This window comes from Peromyscus maniculatus, chromosome 4 (assembly GCF_049852395.1).
Source record: "Peromyscus maniculatus bairdii isolate BWxNUB_F1_BW_parent chromosome 4, HU_Pman_BW_mat_3.1, whole genome shotgun sequence".
Lineage (NCBI taxonomy): Eukaryota > Metazoa > Chordata > Mammalia > Rodentia > Cricetidae > Peromyscus > Peromyscus maniculatus.
The window spans coordinates 126,247,899-126,272,184 of record NC_134855.1 but is presented as its reverse complement, the minus strand read 5'-3'; the positions used below and the strand labels follow the sequence as shown (position 1 = coordinate 126,272,184).

At 45.0% G+C, this 24,286-nt stretch overlaps 1 protein-coding gene across 30 annotated transcripts in view; it reads left to right on the top strand.

Annotated features, from left to right (window-relative positions):
• Positions 1-24,286, top strand: part of LOC143273016 (uncharacterized) — a 72,633-nt gene that overhangs the window by 257 nt on the left and 48,090 nt on the right. For 26 of the 30 annotated variants that reach the window (XR_013050828.1, XR_013050824.1, XR_013050832.1 and 23 more), the window contains exon 2: positions 10,426-10,495. Coding sequence is in view for 16 of the 30 variants with exons in the window: in XM_076570804.1 (XP_076426919.1) it covers positions 10,426-10,495 (70 nt within the window). In the remaining 14 variants the exon portion in view is untranslated. Of the gene's footprint in view, positions 1-2; positions 10,121-10,425; positions 10,496-21,347; positions 23,476-24,286 lie in introns of those variants that run through there. The other 4 variants (XR_013050834.1, XR_013050833.1, XM_076570793.1 and 1 more) reach the window with 3 other exon arrangements.

The window sequence follows — 24,286 nt, the reverse complement described above, 5'->3', positions numbered from 1 at the left end:
GGAGCGCTCCCACTCGGGGGCCACGCCCGGGCTCCCCGCACAGAGTCCGCCCCCCACTCGGGTCCACACGCCTCCCCTCCCCCAGTCAGTCGAGAGCTTGTGTGCCTCTAAGGGGACTGGGAGGTGCACCCAGTGGATGGAAACCCAGAGGGTTGGGAAGTAGTGTTTTGGCGAGGTAGTGGGAGACTCGAGACTGCACTGCGGCTTAGAACGAGAAGTTTAAAACTCCCAACAATTTCGTAGTCTGGGTGGGTTCCCGAGGCTTGCAAAACAGGGACTGGTCCTTGCAGCCATTCTGGCTAGGGAGTGGAACAGAGAGCGTCTAGTTTCCTAAGAGCTGTGGTGGGGAGGCATGAGCGCGCCCTTGGTCTCAGAATCCGAGGTGGAGTACCACCGGTGTGTGCGCGAAGCTGGGGGATCCTGAGAGGTGGAGGCCACAGCGTGCGGGGCACGTTCGTCTCTGAGTTCTGTTCTCGGCTGCTTCTCGGATCCGGGCAGAACAGGGCAACTCCAAACTGGTGCAGGGAGGGGGGCAGCGCCTTTCTTGGAAAGGAGTCACTTTAGGTCTAGTCTGCAAGAAGAGGCGCTGGCCTTTACGCTGCGGAGAGCCATCTGGGTCACAAGCAGAGCCCAGCAAAGAAAGTCAAAGCTTGTCTATCACCCCAGCCCCACTACAACCCAGTCGCTCTGCCCTGAGGCAGGAGTGTGCTCCAGGGTGTTGCACTTGAGCATGTAGGGGTGGAAGAACAGGACTTTGGAAGATAAACTAGACTCCCGCGCTTCTTTCGGTTGCCTGCAGGAAGGTGCCTGACTTCGCCTAACTAGCTTCCACTGTAGCCTGTTGAAAATATAGTATGCTAGACTTTTGAGGGCAGGGTCCAGAAAAGAGCTCTTTTGGGCCAGGGGTGTGGCTCAGAGATAGACGATTGTCTAGAATGCAAAGCTCGGCGTTCTAAGCCCATCAGCGGGAGGTGGGGGGTGGGAGAAGAAAAAGAAAAACATCTTTTCGGTGGTCTACCAGTCCTTCTATTCTTTCTTAAAGCGTCGTTCTCCCGGTGCCTTTGCCTTAAACGCCTGGATGCCTGACTTTGGAAGAAACCCACTTCCAGTTGGGATTTTTCTGGGACTTTCGACAAAGGGTGAGACGCGCTGGATGAACAGCGCAAGGACGTTACCTGCCACCCTAACCGGAAATCTATTCCAGGCTGCACTGCCATCTGCGGATAGTGAACTCAGTGGGCAGAAACAGTCCAACGGACCCTCTGGGTCCATGCTATGAGGGCACCTTCGAAAGGGCAGGACATAGGCACACCCTCTGGTCCTGCCCTTGCATCTCAGGCTGTGGGCCCACGTTACAGACACTGGAGGCCAACTGGGACGCCCTCGCAGCGCTCCAAACTGGGGCTCGCCTGGTGTGGCTGGTTGTCTTCCCGGAAAGAGATGGAAAGCCTGCAGGACACTCGGCGAGGCTAATCGTTTTTAAATAATTAATGCCTCCCCATTCCGCTGGTAATGCAGGGCTTCGAATCCGTCAATTACTTGTCATTAGACGAGTGTCGCCCTACGGCCTTCCCTCGAGCCTTTGATGGCGCCGGGTCACCTAGCCCAGCCCACTCCACGGCGGAATTAAAAGGTGCCCGGCCTTTGAGAACCGGTGCGGAGTAGCCACGGCCCTCAATTCAGTGAGAGTTTAGAAAGAAAGACCCTCGGTGAAGAGATGTAATCTTTCAAATGGCCAATTTAAACGCCTGATCTTTATCGCCCTCCTCCTCCCGGTTTATACAGAGAAGGCAGTCCGTAGTGCTTTGGGGGCTTTTAATGTGGAAGTGGGACAGGGTGGAGCGAGATAAAGCTTAATAGGGCCTAGGGGAAGGCGTTCACCAGAGGACGTACCTTGAAGCCACTGTCGGTTTGTTGTTGTTGTTGTTGTTTTCCCGTCCCCCCCCCCCCAGCGTGGGAGCTAGGGGTGCTCCCTCTCCGGAGGAGCCAAGGCCCCTATAGCAAGCCTTCCCTATGGTGCAAAGCGGGGACCCCGACTGATTCTGCTCTCCATAGGCAAGACACCTAGGTAACAAAGAGAACGCTAAGGACAGCCCCCCATTCTTCCAGCTATTGTGGACCTAGAGGTGCCCTGCAGCGGGGTTGACGAAGATTCACACGGGGACCTCCAGTCCTGCCTCACAGGAGAGACACCCCACTCAAAACAAAAAAAATAGAAAACAAAAAACAAAAACAAAACCCCACCTAGCAGCCTCAATCCCAGTCGGGATTCTCTGAGGTGGCAAGAGAAGAAGAGTTCAGACTTGAGGTGTCTCTGCTGGGTCAAGACAGTGATGGTATGGCCGTTGCTGCAACACCTTAGCAACCAAGCCCAGCCAGGAGTGCTCAAGTGAAATGAAAAAATTAAAAACCGAAACAAGGGGAAGAAAGGCCACCAAAAGTTTGCAACTCGATTTAATTACTCTTCTGGCCAGTCCCTTCCTGGGTCTAGTAGGTTTTGTTGTTGTTGTTGTTGTTGTTTTGTTTTTGACAGTAAGTACAGATGGCAAAACTTTGAGCTGTGTCTCTACCCTTCCTGGACTAAAAAGGCATCTATCTCCACAGTAGGCTTAGACTGGACTCGAGATAATGTATTTTTTTAAACACCCTCTCACCCCAGGAGAGGTTTTCCTTTGGCAGGCAGGGAATGGGAGATGGAGGAAAAGATCAGCCGTGAATGGAGAAAGGTGGAGAGTCCTTTGTATCTGGCCCACCCGTGAGCTTCTGCTTGCTTCTTAGAACTTCATCTCCGCTTGCCATGCCTTTCCAAGCAGAAATACTAGATTAGAATTAAAACAAAAATAAGTCAAATTAAGGAAAAATGCTAGATATGGATAGGCACTCCCATATCAGAGCAAAGAAAAAATGCTAAGGAACTGATGTGTCCCCTAAGGAGCTCAGTAGGGCTCCAGCGCCTAGTGGGCCTGATCTCTTTCAGACAAAACTCCCATACTCTGTCACTCCAGGGGTTGCCTCGGAAGCCTAAATCCTGGGGCATCTTCCCCATTCTGCTCACAGCCTTCCTGCCCACTCTCTTATCCCTTTTCTTTTCTTCTTTAAAACAATAATGTGTGTCTCCCTGACTCCCTCCTCCCATTGTATTTGTTGATGACCTAACACGCTCACACCAAAAGCCACACACAGAAAACCAACAACGTGGGATGGGAGGAAAGACCAATTATGACTGAGGCTAACAAGCAGGGAACACCCAAGTAGAAGCTGGCTGTCTCCTGGGAGACTGATGGAGGCTTATTTTACAAGCTGTAATTCCGTCCTGGTCCCTATCTCCAGACTGGAAGTGATGCCTCCTCGCCCCTCCCCCTCAAGTCCCGTGCTCTTGGAACCCATTCCCGAGCTTCTGCAAATTCTTGGGGAGAATCTCTCTGGACAGGTGAAAAGAGCAGAGGTGTTTTCCAAGCTTGTCTTTAGCGTGTCATGCTTAATTTGAAGTCAGTGTCAGTCACTCTCAACACTGAGACATCATTGTGACAATCCACATGAACACCACCTGGATTCACATTAAACCCCCCTGCCGCCGCCCCGTGTGTGTGTGTGTGTGTGTGTGTGTGTGTGTGTGTGTGTGTGTGTATTTCATTTCACTGTTATATGACACATCAGATAGCCAGGAGTGCTAAAAGAAACAACACAAATTAAGTTACATTTATGCCTGGATTTAACTCCGTTTTGCTTACTAGCAAATACCCCAGCAATGTTAGGTGAGGCTATCAGCAACACTCTATTCTTGACTTAAACGTGTTTAGCCTAGGCTGGAAATGTCAGCATCACAACTGTGTAAAAGAGAAGTCCAGGTGTACTTCATGCACCTTTAGCCTAGAGGAGAAATGTCAGCATCACAAACCTGTAAAGAAGTCCAGGCTTACTTCATGTACCGGGGCTTTACTGCCTACATTGGAAGTTTAGAATGAGCCCTGCACGTATTGCTTTTTTGTTCAGTTTGCTTTTGTGATTCTGCTCCCATGTGCTTAAATGGTTCAGAACCAAATTATTTCCTTCACATACAAATTAGTTTTCCCTTTGGTTTCATTTATTTGAAAATGATAAGAAAGCTTCAAGAATACACAGAGATATTATTTAGGGGTCGTGTTAGATCATAAGCTATATAGACCAAAATAGAATTACCTGTCTGTCTGTGAACTTGCTAGTTTCTCAGAAATTTGATCTATACATACAAAGCGGACATAACTGTATAATGAGTTCTCTTGGTGGTTGCTTAGTTGTTTGTTTAAAACAAAGCAGCAAATTCTTAATTTGAAACCATTGATGCTAAATGTGCAATCCTTAAAATGTAAAATGTAATCTTGGGATGTTTGGAGGGTAAGGCTTGGAAGGAGCAAATGCATGAGAGGGGTGGGTGGAGAATTGGAGAGAACAGAGGAATGGGTGGCATTTTCTGTGAAGGAATGGGGGTGAAGTGTCAGGCAGGGCAAGACCTGAGCCACAGAGAGCTCTGCATGGAGGTCAGAAGCATCTTTAACAAAGAAATCAAGATGTCAGGATTGGTTTGGTGGTATAGCCGAGTGATGAGTATGTGCCTAGTATGAGGATCTGGGTTCCACCTCCAGCATGTGGGGAAGAAATGTTATATAGTGTTTCGTCTTACATAAAATATACAGTTCTGCTCAAGCCATTTACCTTACCTTTTAAAGCTCTTTCTAAAGTAAGACTGACTTCACCAAGTGCTCCCTGTTTCTCCTGCAGTTCTGATCTACTAAAAGAAGTTGTAGTTTCTACTCTATGTCTTGCTGGCTGGGAAATTTTGCCTTCTTCCCAGAGTAGGGAGCCCCTTTCTTGGCAGGAATCTGCCCCTTTTGTCCCGTCATAGGCTCCTGCCCCTATCTTGCTTCTTTATCACAACTCTATTCAGTCCCACCCCTATTGAACAGACCTTTCCATTTGCCTCACGCCCTGTGATGTGTTCTCATCCCCCTGATGGAAGTCAGAATTTATGCGTAATGCTCCTGGGGCTTAGAGTTTCAAAACTTCCTCAGCACTGGCCTCTCAGCTCTCCATCTGGGGCAGGTGATTTATATTTCACCTCAGTAATCTTTCAACTTCCCAAAGGTTCAGATTCTCATTACACTTGGACACCCCCATCTCCAAAACAGTAGGAAGCCTGTCTCCCCAGAATACCAGAATCTCCGAGGAGAAGAGGTTGTCTGAAGTATTACCAGAAGGTTGGAAGGAACAAGGGAGAATAAACAAATCTTGGGGACCATGTGGCAAGACAGCAAAGATGCCACCCCTTATCCTTGTAGAGAATAGAGTGGGAGTGTCCCAGATTAAGCTGGTTTGTATTTTTAAAATACAATTGTCATGGGATTGTGGTCCTTCAAAGCCAACCAGATCTGGGCTACATTTTCCTTACACCTAACTCTGGGACAGCAGGGTAAGGCCGGAAGAGAGGTGACAGCAAGAGAATCAGCAGCTAGATAGATGGTTCTTGAATTGTGATTAGAAAGGCAAAATGCCAGAGAAAAGGAAAATGTCAGGGGCAGAGACCACCGGCAGACGTGAGGGCTTAGAACAGTGCACACTGGCAAATTATTTCAGAACTGCAGCATCTCAGCCAGCCTGTTCCTTGCCAGGAGATCCTGACAGCAGGGTCCAGGGATGTTCAAAGCCACTCTGACCTCCTCCTGATCTGCACCTGGGGTCATGATGACACAGGTGACAGCAGAGGCATATTGCATGCAGGCACTGCCCACACTGTGTCTCCAGCATGCTCCTGCCCAGTGGACAGAGAAGCAAGGCCCAGCTCAGGCCCCGGCACGGTGAGATGCTGGCTTGGCACCGTGGCCTACCTTGCTTGTGGGCAAGGAACCAGCAGGTGTCTTGCCTGCCCTCGGGATGCATGTGGGTGTGCCTCCTAGTGAGGGTTTAGAACTTGCTTGCACAGGCCCTGGGGACACAGGGTGGAACTGAGAAGAAATGTTCAGCTTTAGCACTGAGGTCTCCTTATTTTTAGGTCCAGGTTGCTGGCCATGTCTGGGATTTTCTGCAGTCTTCATCTTTTCCACTGTGGCATTTCAGGAGACTCTTAGATGACTCTGTTCCAAAGCCGACTCCATGAACAGTGATGGTCAGCTTTTGGGGATGAACAGAGTTTTAGAATCAACTATACTTCTCACTCTAAATGGGCTAGCTGAGGTCTTAGATTAGGATGGGGACATGAGATCTATGTACATGGAACTTTCTGAAGACAGTGGAAACAGAGAAGATGCCATTTGGGAACTGATCATGGGATGGACAAGTGGGGAAGGGTACCCAATCTGTACTTCGTCCTCTGTCCTCTTAGGTTTTAATTAACACCCCTCTCTCACCAGCAGACTTTGCCAATTAAAGGCCAATCTCTCTTGATTCCTCGCTTTAAAAGGACATTTTGGATTCACCCAGGCAGGCAATTAAATCCCCCTCAAGCCTCTCCCTTCCCAAAGCTCTGAACAAGCTGAGTCCTGACTTCTCCTAGCATCCAGCATAGATTCCAGGCTGGGAATTGAACTCGGGTACTCACCTGCAGTTATCAGAATGCCAGGCTCATCATCTAGGGAGATCAACCCTGGACCCAAAGCCAATCAATTCAGTGATAGTGGGAAACACTGTTCAGATCTTGTCTTTGCTGGATATACAACTAACAGTAACTTCAGGGTTTCTCCTGGAGGACGCTGTTTCTCAGTACCTCCCCAACTCCCAATCTCCAGCCCCCAGTCTCTTTCCCTTCCATATTTTTCCTTCCTTCTATTCTCCCTCCCTCCTTCCCCCATCCTCCGGTCTCTCTCCCTTCCCTTCTTTCTTCTCCTTTCTCACACCTCTTGAAGGGGCAACTAGATTACATTCTCTTTACTTTATACCATTTTTAATTAACTCTTTCCTTCCAGAAGCCTGTTATCTGAGGGGCACCAGGCCTTCATCTTAAGACCTACACCACTCCTAAAGGGCAAACCACCATCCCAAGCCTCTCAGTCTGTAAGGAAGGTGCCCCTTTGAACCTTTTGTTCCTCAACCTCTACAGTTCCTTACCTGGCGGCTAAAGTACTCCCAGGGACTTTCTGTGTGACTGGGCCCATCCCCCCACCCCAATCCCTTTCCCCATCTAGGCTCAGCAGAGTTCAGGGTTAGTCTTTGATAACCTTGTTGCAGAACAAAGTTGGGTGTATGTGGCATATCCACAGTCCCCACTGTACCCCTACAAGGCAACCTTGGGACCTCTAGTCAGGTATTTGGGGAGTGGGGAAGGTGAAATGAAATGGCAAAGCCACTCTCTGAGCATTGCATTTTAATGACCTTCACAAGATCCCCATTTTACTCCTCAGTTAGAATGGAGAAGGGAGAGTTTGATACTCATTGTAGCCAGCCACCAGCAGTCTCTGAATAGACACTTTGTTATCCTGTGGCCCTTTCCTTCCTGCTCTACCTTACTTAGGCTTGCCAGAAGGGATTGTGCTGGTAAGGCGTACACATTGCCATCTGTTTGTGTAAAACAGATGTAATTGCCAGCCAGCCAAAGCCATATAAAAATTTAGGACATACCCTAAAGGATTATAACTTAAAATTCAATAATTATGCTTCGGAAAGCTAAATGAATGAGCTTTCCTCACCTTTGCACGGTTAACCTGGAGTGACTGGTGTTTTGTTTTAATGTTTGTTTTTGTTAAATTCAGAAGCTTTCTTTTTCAAGGCTGGTATAATAAAATGGAGTTCTTGTCATATTTATCTAGCCTCCTTCCACCGGATAAAAGATATTTCTCAAATTGGATCACCTCAGCTTTATTCATGAATTACTATTATCAGCTAACCACAAGCAAAAGTGCCTTCAAATTTCATCAGTTTTAAATCAGTTCTTCCCAGGATGCTAAATCTTTAATCTAAAACACCACTGATCTTGCCTATGAAATAACTTCTTAAAAATAAAAACAAAACAAAATGTTTTAACTTATAGATTTTTAAAATTTAAACTAGAAGTAGTTTAACAGTATGGTGTGTTCCACAGCAATGGGCAGCAAACAGGTAAATATATTTTGTAATGAATGATGAAGCTTGAGGTGTAGTTCAGTTGGGAGAGGGCTTGCTAGCACAGGCAAGGCCTTGAGTTCAATCCCCAGGGCTGGAATAAAATAAAAGCAATTTTATTGTGTTTAAAAAAAAATAGAGGACTAGCTCCTAATATTAGATACTAATTTTTAATATAAAGTAGCCCTGGAGAAACCAAAACACCGAATTTCCTTGCTCTTTTCATTTTAAAGTATGGTTTTCAAAGAGGTTACAAAGAATGCACTTGGGATTTTAACATTTTGTGCCTCTCTATCCGCCTGTTAGATGGTTCTCAACTGTTTCTTTCCATGGTGTCTAGCGCTCCTCACATCCCGAGGAATACGGAGAAGAAAGGCTTGGATGCCTTCACACTGGTGTTTGGTGTCACTGTTCACAGCCGGCTGACACAGTCTGTTCTCTTTGTCATTGGCAGCCCTATGTGCACTTTTGATATGAATAAAACTAATTACCTACTTTGACTTTATAAATCTTTCTCTTAATTGTATGTTTGACGAAGAAGGTCAATGATACTAACTAAACCGTTCTGGCAAAGATTTTTAGAGATATTTCTTAATACTTTTCTTTCTAAAGCTAAAAACAAAAAACAAAAACAAAAACCCACTACATTAAGACAGTGCTGGAGGAAGCACATTTATTTGTTATTTTAGATTGTTTAGAAAAGATCGGTACAACATTGAAAACATTAAACATTTCTGGACAAAACCACAAATGTTATCTGTGGGAGGGGGATTCGTTTACTTTTCCGCCTTCACACTGTGGGTGCGAGGCGTCTTTCCGGAACTTTTCCTGTACTGGTGCGCAGGACCTACGTTAACCTGCCGGCCACCTCCTAAGCCCAGGCAAGGCCACGCTAAGCTCTAAAAAATAATTCAGGGGAAGCTTGCTGATATTTTTAGGGCCCACACAATAAACTCCCACGACACTGAGACAGACATTCTGTTTGGTGCAAGCGGCAAAAAACACAACCTATCAGTGTTTACATGTGTATTCAGCCGTGAAATTGAATATTATCAGAGTTGAAAATGCAAATTAAATTAAAAGCAGAGAAAATTGCCTTTGGAATTATAGTACCCAGGAGCTCCAGAGTATTTGCTTAAATGGAAACATTTTTTTTTTAAACTAACGGAGAATATCTAAATTGCCCTCTCACCGCTGTCTCCCACTTCCCATGGACTCATTCCTTAATTTTACCAGAAAATAACGTCTATGCTGAGGTACAAACCATCCATCCACCCACTATAACAAATCACACTTCGTTTTTCCAGAACATCACTTTTCTTAAATAACAAATTGCCCCTGTAAAGTCAGGCCTGTTTCAGCAACCCCGATTCACATTGGGAGCTGAGCAGCGGCTGCTGTCCCCCATTGGCGCGCTCGGGGTGCATGGCGAGTGCAGGAGGAGCGGGCCCTAGAAGCCGCGCAACTTGCGAGCTGTCCAGGACACGGAATCTGTGGATTGGCGAGAGGAGCCGCCGGTACGGCCCTGGTTGTTTCCACGTCGCCACCGACCACTGGCTGCAGAGATAATGCCAAACCCCTGAAAGCCAACGGGTCCAGGTAGAAGGCTTCTCCTCTCGGCTTTCACAGCCCACTGGGATGCCGCGGGGCCAAAAGAAAGGGGAAATGCCTGCCCAGTAGGAGAAGCGGTAAATAAAAGAGCTAGAGAAGTAGGATCGCAGCAGGTGAGAGGGGCAACCTTTGGCCCTGTGATCCAAGTTCTAGAATGTGAGGAACCCACCCTTGTTCGCCCTGATAGCCAGCCGGGCAAGACTGGACCTACTCCGCTGGCCCCACAGTGAGCACCACATTTTACTTCTCTTCCACCCCTCCCCCACGTCCTCCGGATCCCTGGGAAAACCAAACGTGGGTCTCTGATTCAGGTGCCAAGGTCAGCAGCTTTCCGAGACAGCCTTGGGCCAAGGGTCAGCCAGACTAAGGCAGCCATGTCCACCTGGGCCCTAAGTGAGGAGTGCTGGGGACCCCTGCAGTGTCCAGGCTGTGCTAACACGGGGTAGGAAAAACTTTCATGTTATTTGGTGACCTCTGAGTATTTTCGTTTCCCCCTTCCGACACTTGTCCACCCCCTCAGGGCCCAAGCAGCCTTGGCTCTAGTCCACGGTCGCAAAGGGCAATCCTTTTTCTTCTCTGGGGAGGAAGACAGTGGTGGCCTGTGCGTCCTTCTTCCTCCCTCCTGCCTATCCCAGACCTGGTGGTCGGAGGGGCAGCCCCAGTTACAGAACGATAACTCCTGTCCAGCCGTGGGCAGTAGTGGAAGCCGGTTTTTACTTGAAACCTGCCGGTCTATTTCTTTTTCAGGAACCCCACCGGTGCAGAACAGTGCCCCTGCGCCGCCGAGAAGACAGCCCGAGTCTCCTGGGCAGATCCCGTAAGTTCCAGTTGGGGAGATTCCGGAACCCTTTTCCAAAGAGAGTTGCGCTGATCGCGTGTGTGTTGTTTTCAAAGCCAATCAAAGGGCACAGCAGCCAATTAAAATGAAATATTTTCAGTTCCCTCCTATGTTGTCAGTGATTTGCCCCCGGGGATCCACAATTTTCCCAAGCCTGTTAACGGGTGACAATGAATGAGTGCCTCCTGTAATTTAATTTTCCTGTCACACTAAATAGAGCTACATTGTAAACCTTAGATCTACTCTTACTGATAGCATCGCCTTGTTTTGTCATTTGCACCATAAAGACCCCCAAAAGGGACACTGTATTGTGACCGCCACTCTTGAATTATTCAAGAACTTAATGACATTTTCCATTTTAAAAAGGGAACTAATTGCCATTGATGAGAAGCATGTGACCTTCTCGGGGTGCCCAGTATGAGAATGTTACCATCTGTACACCCACACGGAGCCACAGAACAGCAAAACTCGGGGGGAAATGTAAACAAGATGAACTCAAAATGGACACCGAAATCATCCATATTATTTAATCCCACACAAGCTCAGACATATAGTTCCAAAACTCTCTTCACCTGAGCTAAAATCTATGTCAAATGTGTCGTCAATCAGGTCCACTTTGGGAGACTTGAAGTGACTTTTCAATTAGGATAGACGCAGTTGCTGTTCTGAAATTAACTATCCCTTCTTAAATGTGAAATTATTTTGTGTGGTGTCAAACATAATATTGAGTGGTCTGCCCTCACTCTTTGCTGGCTTTTCTTCATTTAATTACTTACTTATTGGAAAGAAAAATGAACTCAAATTATAAAGACGGTTGGCCTCAGTATTTGCTGTGTGAATCTATCTTGAGTCCTCTGAAAAGCCAGGGTTGCCATTTTTTGTTTATATGGCTTTCTTCTTAAATTATTGAAATGGGTGTGTATCTTTTTTCTGAGTAGAGAAGACAGCTAGTGTGTTTCCCAGAGTGTTTTTGCCTTTTCTCTAGTTCCCAGGAAAGCAGAGGGCATAAAGGGGCTTCTTCCATCAGCATCCTGTGACTTCAGAAATACACATACCATCTACAGAGGTCCTTGCGTTCCCGAGCTGATCTACAGCCACTAAGGACCATTTGAAAGATGTGAAGGGGTGTTAATAAGTTCAGACGTAAAACACTTCCCTGTACTGGGCACTAGATAATTCTTTGAATTTTTAAGTGATGATTGAGATTAGGCATGGAGATTTCTGCAGAGAACCAGGGTTCCATTCAAACCGACGCCCTCAGACACACCCATTTTTAGCAGAACTAAATATCTTGTTTGGGGCTTTGAATCCCCACCTCCACCCTCCCTTTCTCTTGCAGAATTTCTGGAAAGAGTGAGATAATTGTGAACATATAAGTAGCTTTTTCACGAGTATCAGTGAAGCCACGTGTCTGACCCAACTACTGCTGGGGCAGCATGGAGTCAGCTGTGAAACCACTGGCTTGTTGGCTGGGGAAGTAGATTAAATGCTTTTAAAAAGAGGACTGCTGTAAAACTGCCATGACCTGAGCTATATAATGGAGCAACTGTTTTCATTTTTTTTCCTTAAAAGAAACATGTTCTCTCTTTGGCGATATGTGCTCCTGTGTTCAGTAATATGTCAGAAGAAATGCATTAAGGATATGTGGGTTCTAGATTATTTGCTTATTTGCTTTGAAGTACTGAGACTGGAAACCAGGCCTCGTATATCTAAGCACGTGCTCTACTACCCAGCCACACTCCCAGCCCAGAATCCATAGTTGTTACTTATTAAATAATAAAGACATTTTAAGAATGTAATATAATGTGATGAATGCAACCCCTTATGGATCACATGTTAAAATCATTTTAGAGATTTTTCTCACATATTTCTATGCTTTTTTTCTCTTGAACAGTTTGTAGACTGTAAGACTAGAATAAATTATCAAGCATCTCCTTTGTAAGCTCTATTATATTCTATGGTGATATTACCCAGGAATTTGGTATGCTATCAAAATAAAAATTCATTTACCTTACAATTCTTTGGATGCAGGGCCACTTGAAAGGCATTTAAGTACTGTGGAAAGTTCTAAGCATCTTCTGGACACAGGGTTTCTCTCTTACGGCTCCATTTCTAGAACTCACCCTGTCCTGAATGAGTATTAGTGTTGGCATTTCCAAGAACCAGGTGCAGGGATTTCATTCTTATTTAGTGGATGGTTCTAGAAGGGTGTGAAGAACTTCTGCTAAAGGACCATGCTTAACTCAGTTGCATCTAATTTCCAATTGCCTTCCAATAAAAACAGTCTTTGGAAAGCATTCCCACTTGAATTTTATGAAAGAGCAAACTTGATATTTCTGCCACAGGACAGGAAGAAGCATCCAGTTCTGCATCTGTGAAATGGACCTCTTATTTCTCCACCCAGCTCATTGTGGAGGGATTCCTCTGAGGCTTTGTTGTTGAGGGAGCCACATTTCATCACTCTCATTTGTGTTTGGAATTGCTGGAAAGTTGAGTGAGCATGTTCTGTATTTTGGATCTTCTTTTTTTGTTTTAATGCTATGCACACATGAGAAAGGATAAATAAAGCCATTATTTTAGAAAAAAAAATTCACTTAAACCTAGAAAGACACATCATCGGACCATTTCCCAGCTTCTAAAAGTGGTCCCAGAATCATACCATGCAAACAACTGGCTGTCTTGTCTCTATCCTTTATTTAAATTCCAGCGAAGAGTTGTGTGCATGGTTTCAGCCTGGCTACTTAGGTTCTACCTTCTGTACTTAGTCCTTTAAGGATCAGAACTACTAATACACGGTTTTTACAATCCTAGAGCTAGCAAAGCCAACAGCAACTTTCTGCCCTGTCATATTTAATTGAATGTTTGCATTTAGACATATTTACTGGAATTCTGAGTGCCTATGTTTCCTCCTCTGGGAAATAACATCAAGATAGCTTAGCTGTGACTTGGTTACCAACAATACCTTTAAAGGAAGCACAGTTCTTCCTGTTTTGTAAATACTTGTTTCATAAGCATGAATTGTGTTGCAACTCTGGGTCAGGACTCTGATTAGACATAGAGCATCGTTTCAGCAAAAGAGAGTTATTGTATTACTTAGCAGTGACAGCATCCAGCTTGAGCAAATTACACTGTGGAAATGGAAATACCCTGTCCATTTTTTTTCCTCATGGAAATCAGGGGGATATGAAACCCTGACATGATTTTCTATATACTTGCTGAAGCTCATATTTGTTTTTTGCTTGTTCTCTTTGGTGACATTTTAAGTCGCTAATTAAAGCATTGATAAAAATCCATCTGAATGCATTAGAATAGGAGGGATCATTTCTGTAGTGAGAATATAGGGAAGCTCACATGTGCCATCAGGAGGAATCTTTCCTTTTTTCCTATTTCATACTATTCTAACAGGAACAGGATCATTGTTCTTTTTTCTTTTCTCTCTTTTTCTTTTGGGGGGTGTTTGTTTGGGATTTGTTGTTGTTGTTGTTTTGTTTCTGTAGACAGAGCTTCTCTGTGTAGCCCTGGCTGCCCTGGAACTCACTCCGTAGATGGTAGCTGAGGCTAGCCTTGAACTCAGAGGTCCACCTGCCTCTGCCTCTTGAGTGCTGGGATCAAAAGACACATTTCTTAGTCTTTTTTAGGGGGAAGGTGAGGATCTCATTTTGTAGCCTGGGCTAGCCTCAAATTTGTGATCCTCCCTCCTCAGCTTCTGGAGTGTTGGAATTACAGCTGTATGCTATCACACCCGGCCCTTCTTAGCTGCATTCTTGTTTTCTCTAGATTTGCTTATTCACAGCTACTGGAACAAAAAGATGAGCCAGAGGAAAGGCATTGGCAGATTTGTTTACCTAAGAGCATCATGTGACTTAGGAAACACAGAAGCTTCTCCCCACACTGAACTTTGACCCTCACAAGAATGTCCCCAAAAGGCCATCATGATACTACAATCAGATAACCCTGCATAGTCTCCTGGGTGTTTACTGCATTTAAATGGAGGAATGAGACAAAACAAGGCTGGCTTATAGCAAAGTGGTGGTGGTCCTGCCCCAGGTGGGTGCTGTGCTGTAGACAAATATAGACAACTGGAGGGTTAGACACAATGGAGCATCAGCCATGAGAATTGTCAATGGAAAGATCTTAATAAAGTGTTGATTTGACCTCCCTGCAGAACTGAAGTTATCGAAGTTATTTAATCTCCCCCAGAGTTACCAAATCTTATGAGGAATAAACAATGAGGTGTGTGTGTGTGTGTGTGTGTGTGTGTGTGTGTGTGCACACGCATGCGCATGCGACTCATTGTTAGAAATCTTTATCATAAGACCCAAGTTCTGACCTAATATAGGAGTCCTCTTCAATGACCAGGAAGTATCCACTAACACAAGAGCAATTCTGTTGTGAAAGGTAGCTGTTACCCAGGCCTTGGGGGAATTTCTGTGTTGGTCTGGACAATCCATACTTCTCAAGAAGGTAAATAGGGACAAGAATAGGAAAAGCTCACGGAGGACTATCTTGGGAGGTGCAGGGCAGGCTGACCAAAAAGCTCCTGAACCCAGCAGGATTTACCAAAAACCAGGCCACACTCAACATCTGTTGACCAGTCAGGGAACAAGGATGCCACACCTGTGGTGATGCTTTTCTACATTGCAAATGTGGAGAGACTTTTACTGTTCCTTATTCCCAGGTGAAGAAGGACGTACAAGAATAAAGCCCAACCTGCTTAAAGTAAATTACATCAAGCCCAGCATGCAACCTGCCACCTTCCCTCCCCTTAGGAAGGCCTTTCCAAGCTGTGGCACTTACTGAGTGGGGATTTATATGTGTGAATTTTCAGGGTGCTTTGTTTCCGTGGAGAGGATTTCAGAGGCCCTTGAAGTCCTCAGCCTTAAATCCACATTAATAGGAGAAGCCTTCTCCCCCCACCTGCCTTGGGGAGGTTTGGTTGGAAGAAAACTGACCCTGAGCACACTCCCGGCAAACTAGGGCAAAAGACCTGATATGGTCTGCAGGGTACTTATTAACCACTGTTCATTTGCAGGATCAATACTTCTGGCAAAGGAGTCAACACTGAAGATATACCACGTTGTCTGGCTCTTTCCTTGACACAACAATTTATTTAATAAATGCATCTCCTGCAGAAAAAGGCACCAGGCACTGTGTCTTTTATCTGCAGGATATGCAAAGCGCATTTATTCAGCTTTTATCTCTGGAATTGTATGCTGATCCCATACATATAGATTGATTTTGTTCAGGTAGATAATGAAAAGTCAAGTGGAAAATTACACAATGGCACTCACGATCCTGGTCTTATATCGGTATATAAATTGGTTTATTATTTCATTCTATTAAAGGGGCTCCCCCCCCCCTCAGGAAAACTTGAAAACTCACTGTATTGTCTGCCTGTCTGGTTTTTCTTGGGAGAAGGAGGTTAGGTTGAAAGGGGAGGGAGGGTAAGATGATTTCCATTTTTTCCATTCTTTTGGTTAATTGTACCCGATATGTAAGCAGCACCCAAGGGTGTTCTGGGGACTGTCTGCTTCCTACAGCCCACTTCAGAGTCAAGCCTGGGGCTTCTGTGATTTAGACCATTACGAATGAAAATAAATCTGCCCCTCACAAGCATCCTGTTACAGAGGTGTATATTTTTACCAAAGACAATTTATAATTTTGTCCTGGTGACTGAAAGTGGCAACTCCCTCTGGAGTGTGGGGAGGCCAGGGGTGAGAGGGTGGCGATAGGGAGAAGCCACCACCCAGGGACGGCTCTGAGCTGGAATCCTGGAGGAAACGTTATTAATAAACATCTTCTGGACATTTGGCAGCCCGTGGAGCTTGCTCCAGCTTAAAGCAATTAATTCAGGACACCGACATCAACTCTCCAGGTCTTTGACAGCTTGGAGCCGAAATAAAAATGCTAGTTCTCCGGGGAAGAGGGGAGGAGGGCCCGCTCTTTGCTGGACTGTTTGCTTATGGGCCCAGCGAGCAACCTTCCCTGCAGAATGAAATGCAAGGTCGCACACAACGAACCGGCAGAGAATAGAAGATGGGAACGAACAGTTTGAACTATTTGCTCAGCAGAAGGGCACCACAATGCTGGGGTAGTGGCTTTCCCATGCATCCACTGTCCCTTCTTTGGGATCTTTTGTTGTCCCTGTCTCCTTTGGCCAGATAAGAACACAGCTGCAGCCTTGCAGCTAAGTAAGGCTTCGCTTATCCCCTTAAATCTCGGGGTGTCTTTACTGTACCAGGCATAGATCAGCTCTTTCTTTTTTTGACCAGGGAACTGGGAGGGAGGGAATGAAGAATTGAGGGGGAGGGGACAGAGAGAGGACTCTCACATTGCTGATGTCTGGTTCATGCCTTTCTTTCTCTCCTTTTTAAATCCAAGCTGGGATAAGATGTGATCTTTGTGGGCCAGTTTTATTGAAGGGTCAGTGTTTTGTGCCCAAATGCTGCCTTCTTGGGGAGAGTTGTTTGTGTATGCTGTGTAGGGAAGACAAGTTTTGAACCTGTTTTAAACCATTTTCAGATGCCGTCAGCAGCTACAAAGAGGGTAGAATTTGGAGGAATCGATTTTAAAAATTGTTCAGTTACAATTCACAGTTTCTGAAAATCATTTTGGGCTCTTCTTCTTCTTGCTGTTCATTTATTCCAAATTGTATAATGATAGCTGTATCATATTAAGAAGAGGATGACCTGGAGATGGCACATAGATGTGCTTTTGTATTTGCTATAAATTGCACATATAACCAGAGTAAATTCTACCTGAAGCATGAATACCGTGTTCTCCCACATTCATCCTTAAAAAAAAAAAAATCAGAGCTCTTGGAGCTAGAGAGATGTCTCAGTGGTTAAGAGCACTGGCTGCTTTTCCAGAGGACCTGGATTCAATTCCCAGCACCCACATGGCAGCTCACAACTGTCTGTAACTCCAGTTCCAGGGGATTTGATGCCCTCATACAGACAGACATGGAAACAAAACACCAGTGCACATAAAATAAGAATAAATAAATCATTAAAAACAATTAAAAGAATCAGAGCTCCTTTTAACTACCTACCACAAAAGAAAATGGACTCGAGCCTAAGCTTTAGTTAATATCCAAATTGATTTTTTTGAAAGTAATTCAAAGTCAAAATCTGAGTTTTTGCACTGCTGCATGGTATGGTCTGACTCAAGGGGTTTTGCCACTAGTTGGCTTTGGAAAGGAGGCTCCTCTGATGCTTATTTCTATTATAATAAGGTTGATTTAGCATGAATAGTTTTTATAAGGTAAAAAGGCAAATAATTTTAACACCGAAGAAAATGGTTTACTGTGACTTCATTAAACATTCACCACTAAGCCCACCTGAAGCAAGTGTTGAGGCTTTGAAGGCATGAATGTCTGTGGCTGTTTTTCCCACTGTTGAAGCTGGTGGGGAAAAACCTCTTCCATATATTTTTCCTGCTGGGTGGTCAGAGGGAAAGGCCAGGAAGCCAAAGGCCTCCCATTGAGACACTGCTCTGCAAGAGGCGACCTCACATGGTGCTTCTGGGGCACCTGTTCATCTCTCCTCACTGTGGGTGTGAGTGGTGAGCAGGCAGCCAGAGGACACGTGTCAACTCCCTTTCCTGCTGGAGTGCTCTCCTGCAGGGAAGCTGCCACCTACAATATGTACACCTCACAGGGCCTCTAAAATGTTCACAGGCTGTTGTTATTCAGCATAGCTGGGAAGTGACTTTTTGCCAGTGAGTATTATAGTTGTGTGTGTGTGTGTGTATGTGTGTGTGTGTGTGTGTGTGTGTGTGTGTGTGTGTGTGTGTGTGTGTGTTTCAGGGAGAAAGGGATGCCTAGACATTTGCAAATGTTTGATGACACCATGAAAAGACCAAAATAATGGATCCTGTCAAATATGTCATCTTTTGCTATGGTTTTTCTATACATACGAATGGATAACCTTAAAAAAAATGACTGACACATTTAAGTCTTTTTCCAGTTTTTCTGTTTTTCTTTTGTAAGCAGACATTTAAAATCTTTGTATTCAGTGCCCACCTCCATTATATACCATAATAAAGGTACATGTTTTTGTTTTTTTCCCAATTATATGCTTAGGTTACATGTGTTCTCTCTCTCCACAAACTGAGGCTGTAGCTTCGAATATTACCAGTTCAGATATGTATTAATTTTTCTTTCTCTAATTCTGGCCCAGAGATTTTTTTCTCAGTGTGACATCTTAAGATATATCTAAAAATCATGTTGAATCATAGTGGATAATTTGAAAAAAAAAAAAAAAGGTAGGGATCCTCTTCATATAAAAATAATTTCTTTCTCCTGACGCATGGCTTTCCACACAGGGGATACTGGGTTTTTATTTCTAATTTCTGGGTGGGTACAAAGCTGCACGTGTGAAGAGGCCCCTGAGGGAGGAGCATATCGCCAAGGGCGAGGGCAAACTCACAAATAATGAATCGAGTTTAAAGACTGTGGTCAAAAGCAAGGAACAAGTGATACTGATCGTATATGTAAGGAGCCTGGACATCACACCAGCTGCCATGGGGTTTGATTAATGAGGCATTAAGGAGATCGAGTGACACTTACAGCTAGTTACTTATGGTGCTAATTTCAAAACACTTCGTGATAGACAAAGAGACTCTGCTCATAATGCAAAGTAATTTGTGGTGTGTTCCTGGCGAATGCATTTAGTGAAGCAAATATAGTTATGCAGAATTTAAATTAAGGTTGACACTAATGTAAACAGAGCCCAAGAACCACTGTCCAATAATTTGATGAGGACACAGGTTTTAATCAAGCCTCTTCCACTAAAATAGCAATTTAAATCCCCATCGTTTAAACTGGATAAAACGCTTAAGCTGGGAAAGCTGGGGACCGGGGTGGGGAGGGCAATAAAATTTACTGGGGAAAAATTTTTAAACAGAAACACAATATCTCTTGGGGAAAGTGTGACTCTGCACTGACCCAGCAGAAGGAGATGCACGTCATTTTAACTTGCAGGTTGATTTCAAGGCCAGAATCTGTGTGTTTGATCACATTTTAACTCGGAGTGTTTCCTCTGTGGTGAAGTTAGGATTTGATTATATTCTAGTAGACTTGACTTCTGAATAAAAATGCTTCTGAAATCAAGAAGAGAAAGTTGAGACTCCGAGGTTCCAAAGTATTTGCTTATTTATTAGGAGGAGAACGTATCTCCCCACCCCATTCTTATTTGAACTGAAAAATTCGCTGTTGACTGGGAGAGTGGGGGAGGGGCAGGCTTACCCAGCCCAGGCAGCCTTCCTGAGAGGTTGGCTTTTCCGGGGTACCCTCACTCACACATGGCTTTGTCTGGAGTTGCCAATTTATCTTGGAGTCACTGGGGGAGGGTGGGGGTCAGCCGACATTAACATTAATTAAAATGCCAGTAGCCTGGGGTCGGGGCTCCTGGAGGTTTTGTATATGGGAAACAAAACCAAACAAAATAACAATTTATTCTGTCACTGCTCTTGCAAGGAAAAACAAGGAACAGTTTGGCAACATTTCCTAAGGCCTCTGGACTTGACTGCAGGCTGAAAAAGTCGGAGGTGGGGGTCCTCAATTCTCCAAATCACATTCATAATGCATCTTCCTGGGAAAAGAATTTCTACATTGAAGTGTGTTTCTGTGCTTGGAAGAAAGGTCCAAGAATTATTTTGGAGGGGACAAGTGCTTCTAACATTCCAGTTCATGGCCACCCACCTCCAAGTCAGGAGGGGACACAATGGGGCACTGAGTATTTAGGTGAGCCGGGCAGAATAGATCCCAGGAAGATGCAGTCACACTTATGGGGTCATATAGCTAGGAGTGGCAGGGCCATGTGACTCTAAATTCCCAGACTGTGTCCTCTATTTATTTATTTACTTTTATTTTTTGTGCATTGATATTTTTCCTGTAGGTAAGTCTGTGTGAGAGTATCTGATCTTAGAGTTGCTGTGTGGGTTTTGGATTTGAACCTGGGTCCTCTGGAAGAGCAGTTGGTACCCTTAACCTCTGAGCCATCGCTGAAGCCCATGGGCTGTGTCCTCTTTAATTTAACCTCACAGAGGGTGCCAAAATGTGATCCCTTGGAGTCAGGGACTGTGGTGGGCCATCCCAAACTTTATCCCTGTGAACATGTAAAAGAAGAAAAGAGTTCTTTGGTGATGTCTCTATGACATTAGAGAAAATGTGCTGAACTCCACCTGTGTTCATTACAGCCTTGTGGAGAACAGTTCTGAGTAGGGTGGATCTGCACAGTGCTCTGGTGCTGGAAAACTCTTTGATGTTGGGATACTGGGCCTTAGAGTCAGATGGAAGATGGGATCACAAATTTGGGGATCTATCTAGAGGTGTCTAGGAAGACAGAACTCTGAAAGCTGGTAACCTTTAACTCTGGTCTATGCCAGAACCATAGGGGTAGGTAAGCCACATTAGGTTACATTTGGGATGCTAGGGTATCTTCCAGAAGGATGGATACAGAAATCTGTGAGGGAACGATTCTGGGGCCTCTTATGTAGAAACTTGCATACCCCCTCCTACAGGAGGTTGAGAACAGCCTCACCTCACCCTCTCACTGTGAGAATAGTCTCCTTGGGTGAAGAGCACTTGGCATTGACAAACAATGTTGATTCCTGCCCTGGGGAGGGGCTGCCTACATGTCCTGTGATCTGGAGTGCAGTGAAGTCACTGCTCACAGCAGGTCCCAGCCCTAAGGAATAGATCCACCCTTTACCCAGGCTCACCCACTTAGCCCAACTGGAGGTCCTGGTAGACTAGAGACCTGCTGATGCCAAGCCAGTAATAGTTCCTGATTCACCTTTGCCTCTTCCCCTGCCTTATCCTCCCCAGAGTCCACACATACCTTCTGTTTCCAGCTGGGAGGGCTGTCTTCATGGATCTCCGAAAAGTCACAGCACTGGCAACTCCAGCCATATTGTGGGAGCTGCAGAGCAGAGCCATTAAGTTGTTCCCTTGTGATGGTGTAAGCCATGGTTCTGGAGATAAGTCCTGAGATGCTTACTATCCACTCTGGAAAGCATCTCTTGTTCTTGTGCTGATGCACAGACACCAAACTGACTTGAACCTATAAGCTTGTCATTCTTCCTGCTCCTAATGTCCCCAAGAAACTTGGAAGTTTCAACTCCTCTCCTTGGGCTGTCTTTCCCCCTGTCCCCTCACGGATAAAGCAAAGCAATTCCTCAGACTATTAAGGAACCTAGCATGCTTCCCAATGTGTTCTTGAAATGATTGATGCTGGCAGTTCAGGCTCACTTCTTGTTAAAGAAACCAAGGTGGACCTTTAGAGCTTGTTTGGAGGTCCCTTCTGGGTAGCACAACTACTCATATGCCCTTGACTGGAAGACCTGTCCTTCTTTATTTGGGGTAGGAGGATCTCTATGACACAGGGCAACAATAGGATATCCAAAAGGAGTTCAAATGAGGATCCAGTATTGATAATGTAGCAGAAGCCAGAGGCCTCGAACAAAAACAATGATTCTTTGCAATAAACATTTGCAAGTAAAGACATATGGACTAAAGGGTATACTGTGCAACTCACCGTGACACACTACAGCTTCCATGACAAGACTTTTCACTGTTTTTGTCTTTTTTTGTTTTATTTTTATTTGGGGGGGGGGATTTGCAATGGCGGAGGGAGGTAATGAAGGGTCAGGGTAAAGAGTGGGATTGGGGTGCATGATGTGAAATCCACAAAGAATCAATGAAAAATTAAACAGAAAGAAAAGAAAAAAGGAAAAGAAAGAAAGAAGAAAAGGAAGAAGGAAGAAAGAAAGAGAAAGGAAGGAAAGGAAGAAGGAAGGAAGGGAGGGAGAAAAAAGAAAGAAAGAAAGAAAGAAAGAAAGAAAGAAAGAAAGAAAGAAAGAAAGAAAGAAAGAAAGAAAGAAAGGAAAAGAAAAGAAGAACTTAGGTAGAACATGATGCAAGCAGCCAGTACATGGAGTCAACAGAACAACTTGGGCTCTTTTGATAGCCAAATGAGAAAAACACAGAGTTGTTTCTCCTCTCCTACCTCTGGATTCAGAATCTCAGTAAAAATACTGACATCAACCAAGTTGCCATGGGAGTTTATGGTTATCTGAAGAATTTGTCTCAAGTGGGGTTCAAGGGCCATCAGGAGCAGGTGTGGGACCCCATTCTGCACACCTGCTGCTCTCAGGTCAGGGTGCCTCACCCTCTTCTCTCCTTTCTGGACTCTGCATTGAAAATGCAGTCACAAAGCTGATTTTCTTACTAAGTTCCAGGGTCTTTGGGGCCTGTAGCTCTAGACCTATGGACCTCCACAGAGATTCCCTTAAACAGGGCACAGAGAACTAAATTCTTCACGTCAGCTTTAAAGTAGTCTCTGTTCGTAGCATATACTTAGCCTTCTCATGCTGGACCATAAGACCCTCCTAGTCAGTGCCCTCAGTCTCTAGAGAGTAAATGATTAGATAGGGCCTGGTGTTGTCTGAGAGCCCCTTGATGGGGGTCAACTTCCTGCCCATTCATTCCAGTTGAGCCTGAGCACTGTGTGCTCCAGTAGGCTGGACCTTGTCAGATGCCAGCACTGAAGTTTGGGAATCAGGAGTAGTATAGGGAGGCTGGAAATGGTGAGATGCTAGTCTCTTGGGTATTGGTGGAAAGAGCGCAGAGATTCAGGAATAGCTATTGATAAATAGGTTCAGTGGGTGTGGGTAGGGGTGGGGATTCTCTTGGAATCTTGAACAGAATTTTTGAGGCTTAGACCTTTTTCTTTTGTTCTTCTGGTTAGCATTTTGGGTGCTAGCTGTTCATTTCCTGCAGTATTTCTGGGTTTAACCATCTCTTTGTTTCTTGCCCTCTTCCTCTTTCCAGGGCCCAATTGGGGGATCTGGGAGAGTTACCAGCCCACTACATTGCAGTTTGCTGGATCACTATCTACTTCACTGCATAGAATTCTCTGTCTATGTGGCACATTGGACACATCCTTGCTCCCAGGGTATTGATAGAACAATTCATTTTGCAGAGACGGGTGCATATGGTCACAATTCTGAAGAATAAGATACTAGCCTGTCTTTCACAAAGTGGTTGACTCTTCTCTGCTCTTTAGGGCTTCTCCAGGTCATGGGTGGTTATAAATGGGTGGGTATTTATAACACATGCCTCAAGAAGGGCGTAAAGGTGAAGGTACAAATTATGATGGCTCATAGACATTTCTGTAGGTTTCTGGTCACACTGAACATGTATAAAGTCAATATAACTCCAGGTGGCTATCCACTGGCCTAAGTCAAAAAGACATGGCTTGTGACCCACCACAAGGAACCTCCAGTTCACACTTTCAGGTTACATTAAAGTCCGTGGGTCAGCCGGACAGTGGTGGCGCACACCTTTAATCCCAGCACTCAGGAGGCAGAGCCAGGTGGATCTCTGTGAGTTCGAGGCCAGCCTGGTTTACAGAGTGAGTTCCAGGAAAGGCACAAAGCTACACAGAGAAACCTTGTCTCGAAAAACCAAAAAAATAAAAAAATAAAAATAAAAAATGTCCGTGGGTCAATCGATGTGTTGGTTATATCTCAGTTCTGCCTTTTTCTTTCTTTCTTTCTTTCTTTCTTTCTTTCTTTCTTTCTTTCTTTCTTTCTTTCTTTCTTTCTTTCTTTCTTTCTTTCTTTCTTTTTTTTTTTTTGGTTTTTCGAGACAGGGTTTCTCTGTGTAGCTTTGCGCCTTTCCTGGAACTCACTTGGTAGCCCAGGCTGGCCTCGAACTCACAGAGATCCGCCTGGCTCTGCCTCCCGAGTGCTGGGATTAAAGGC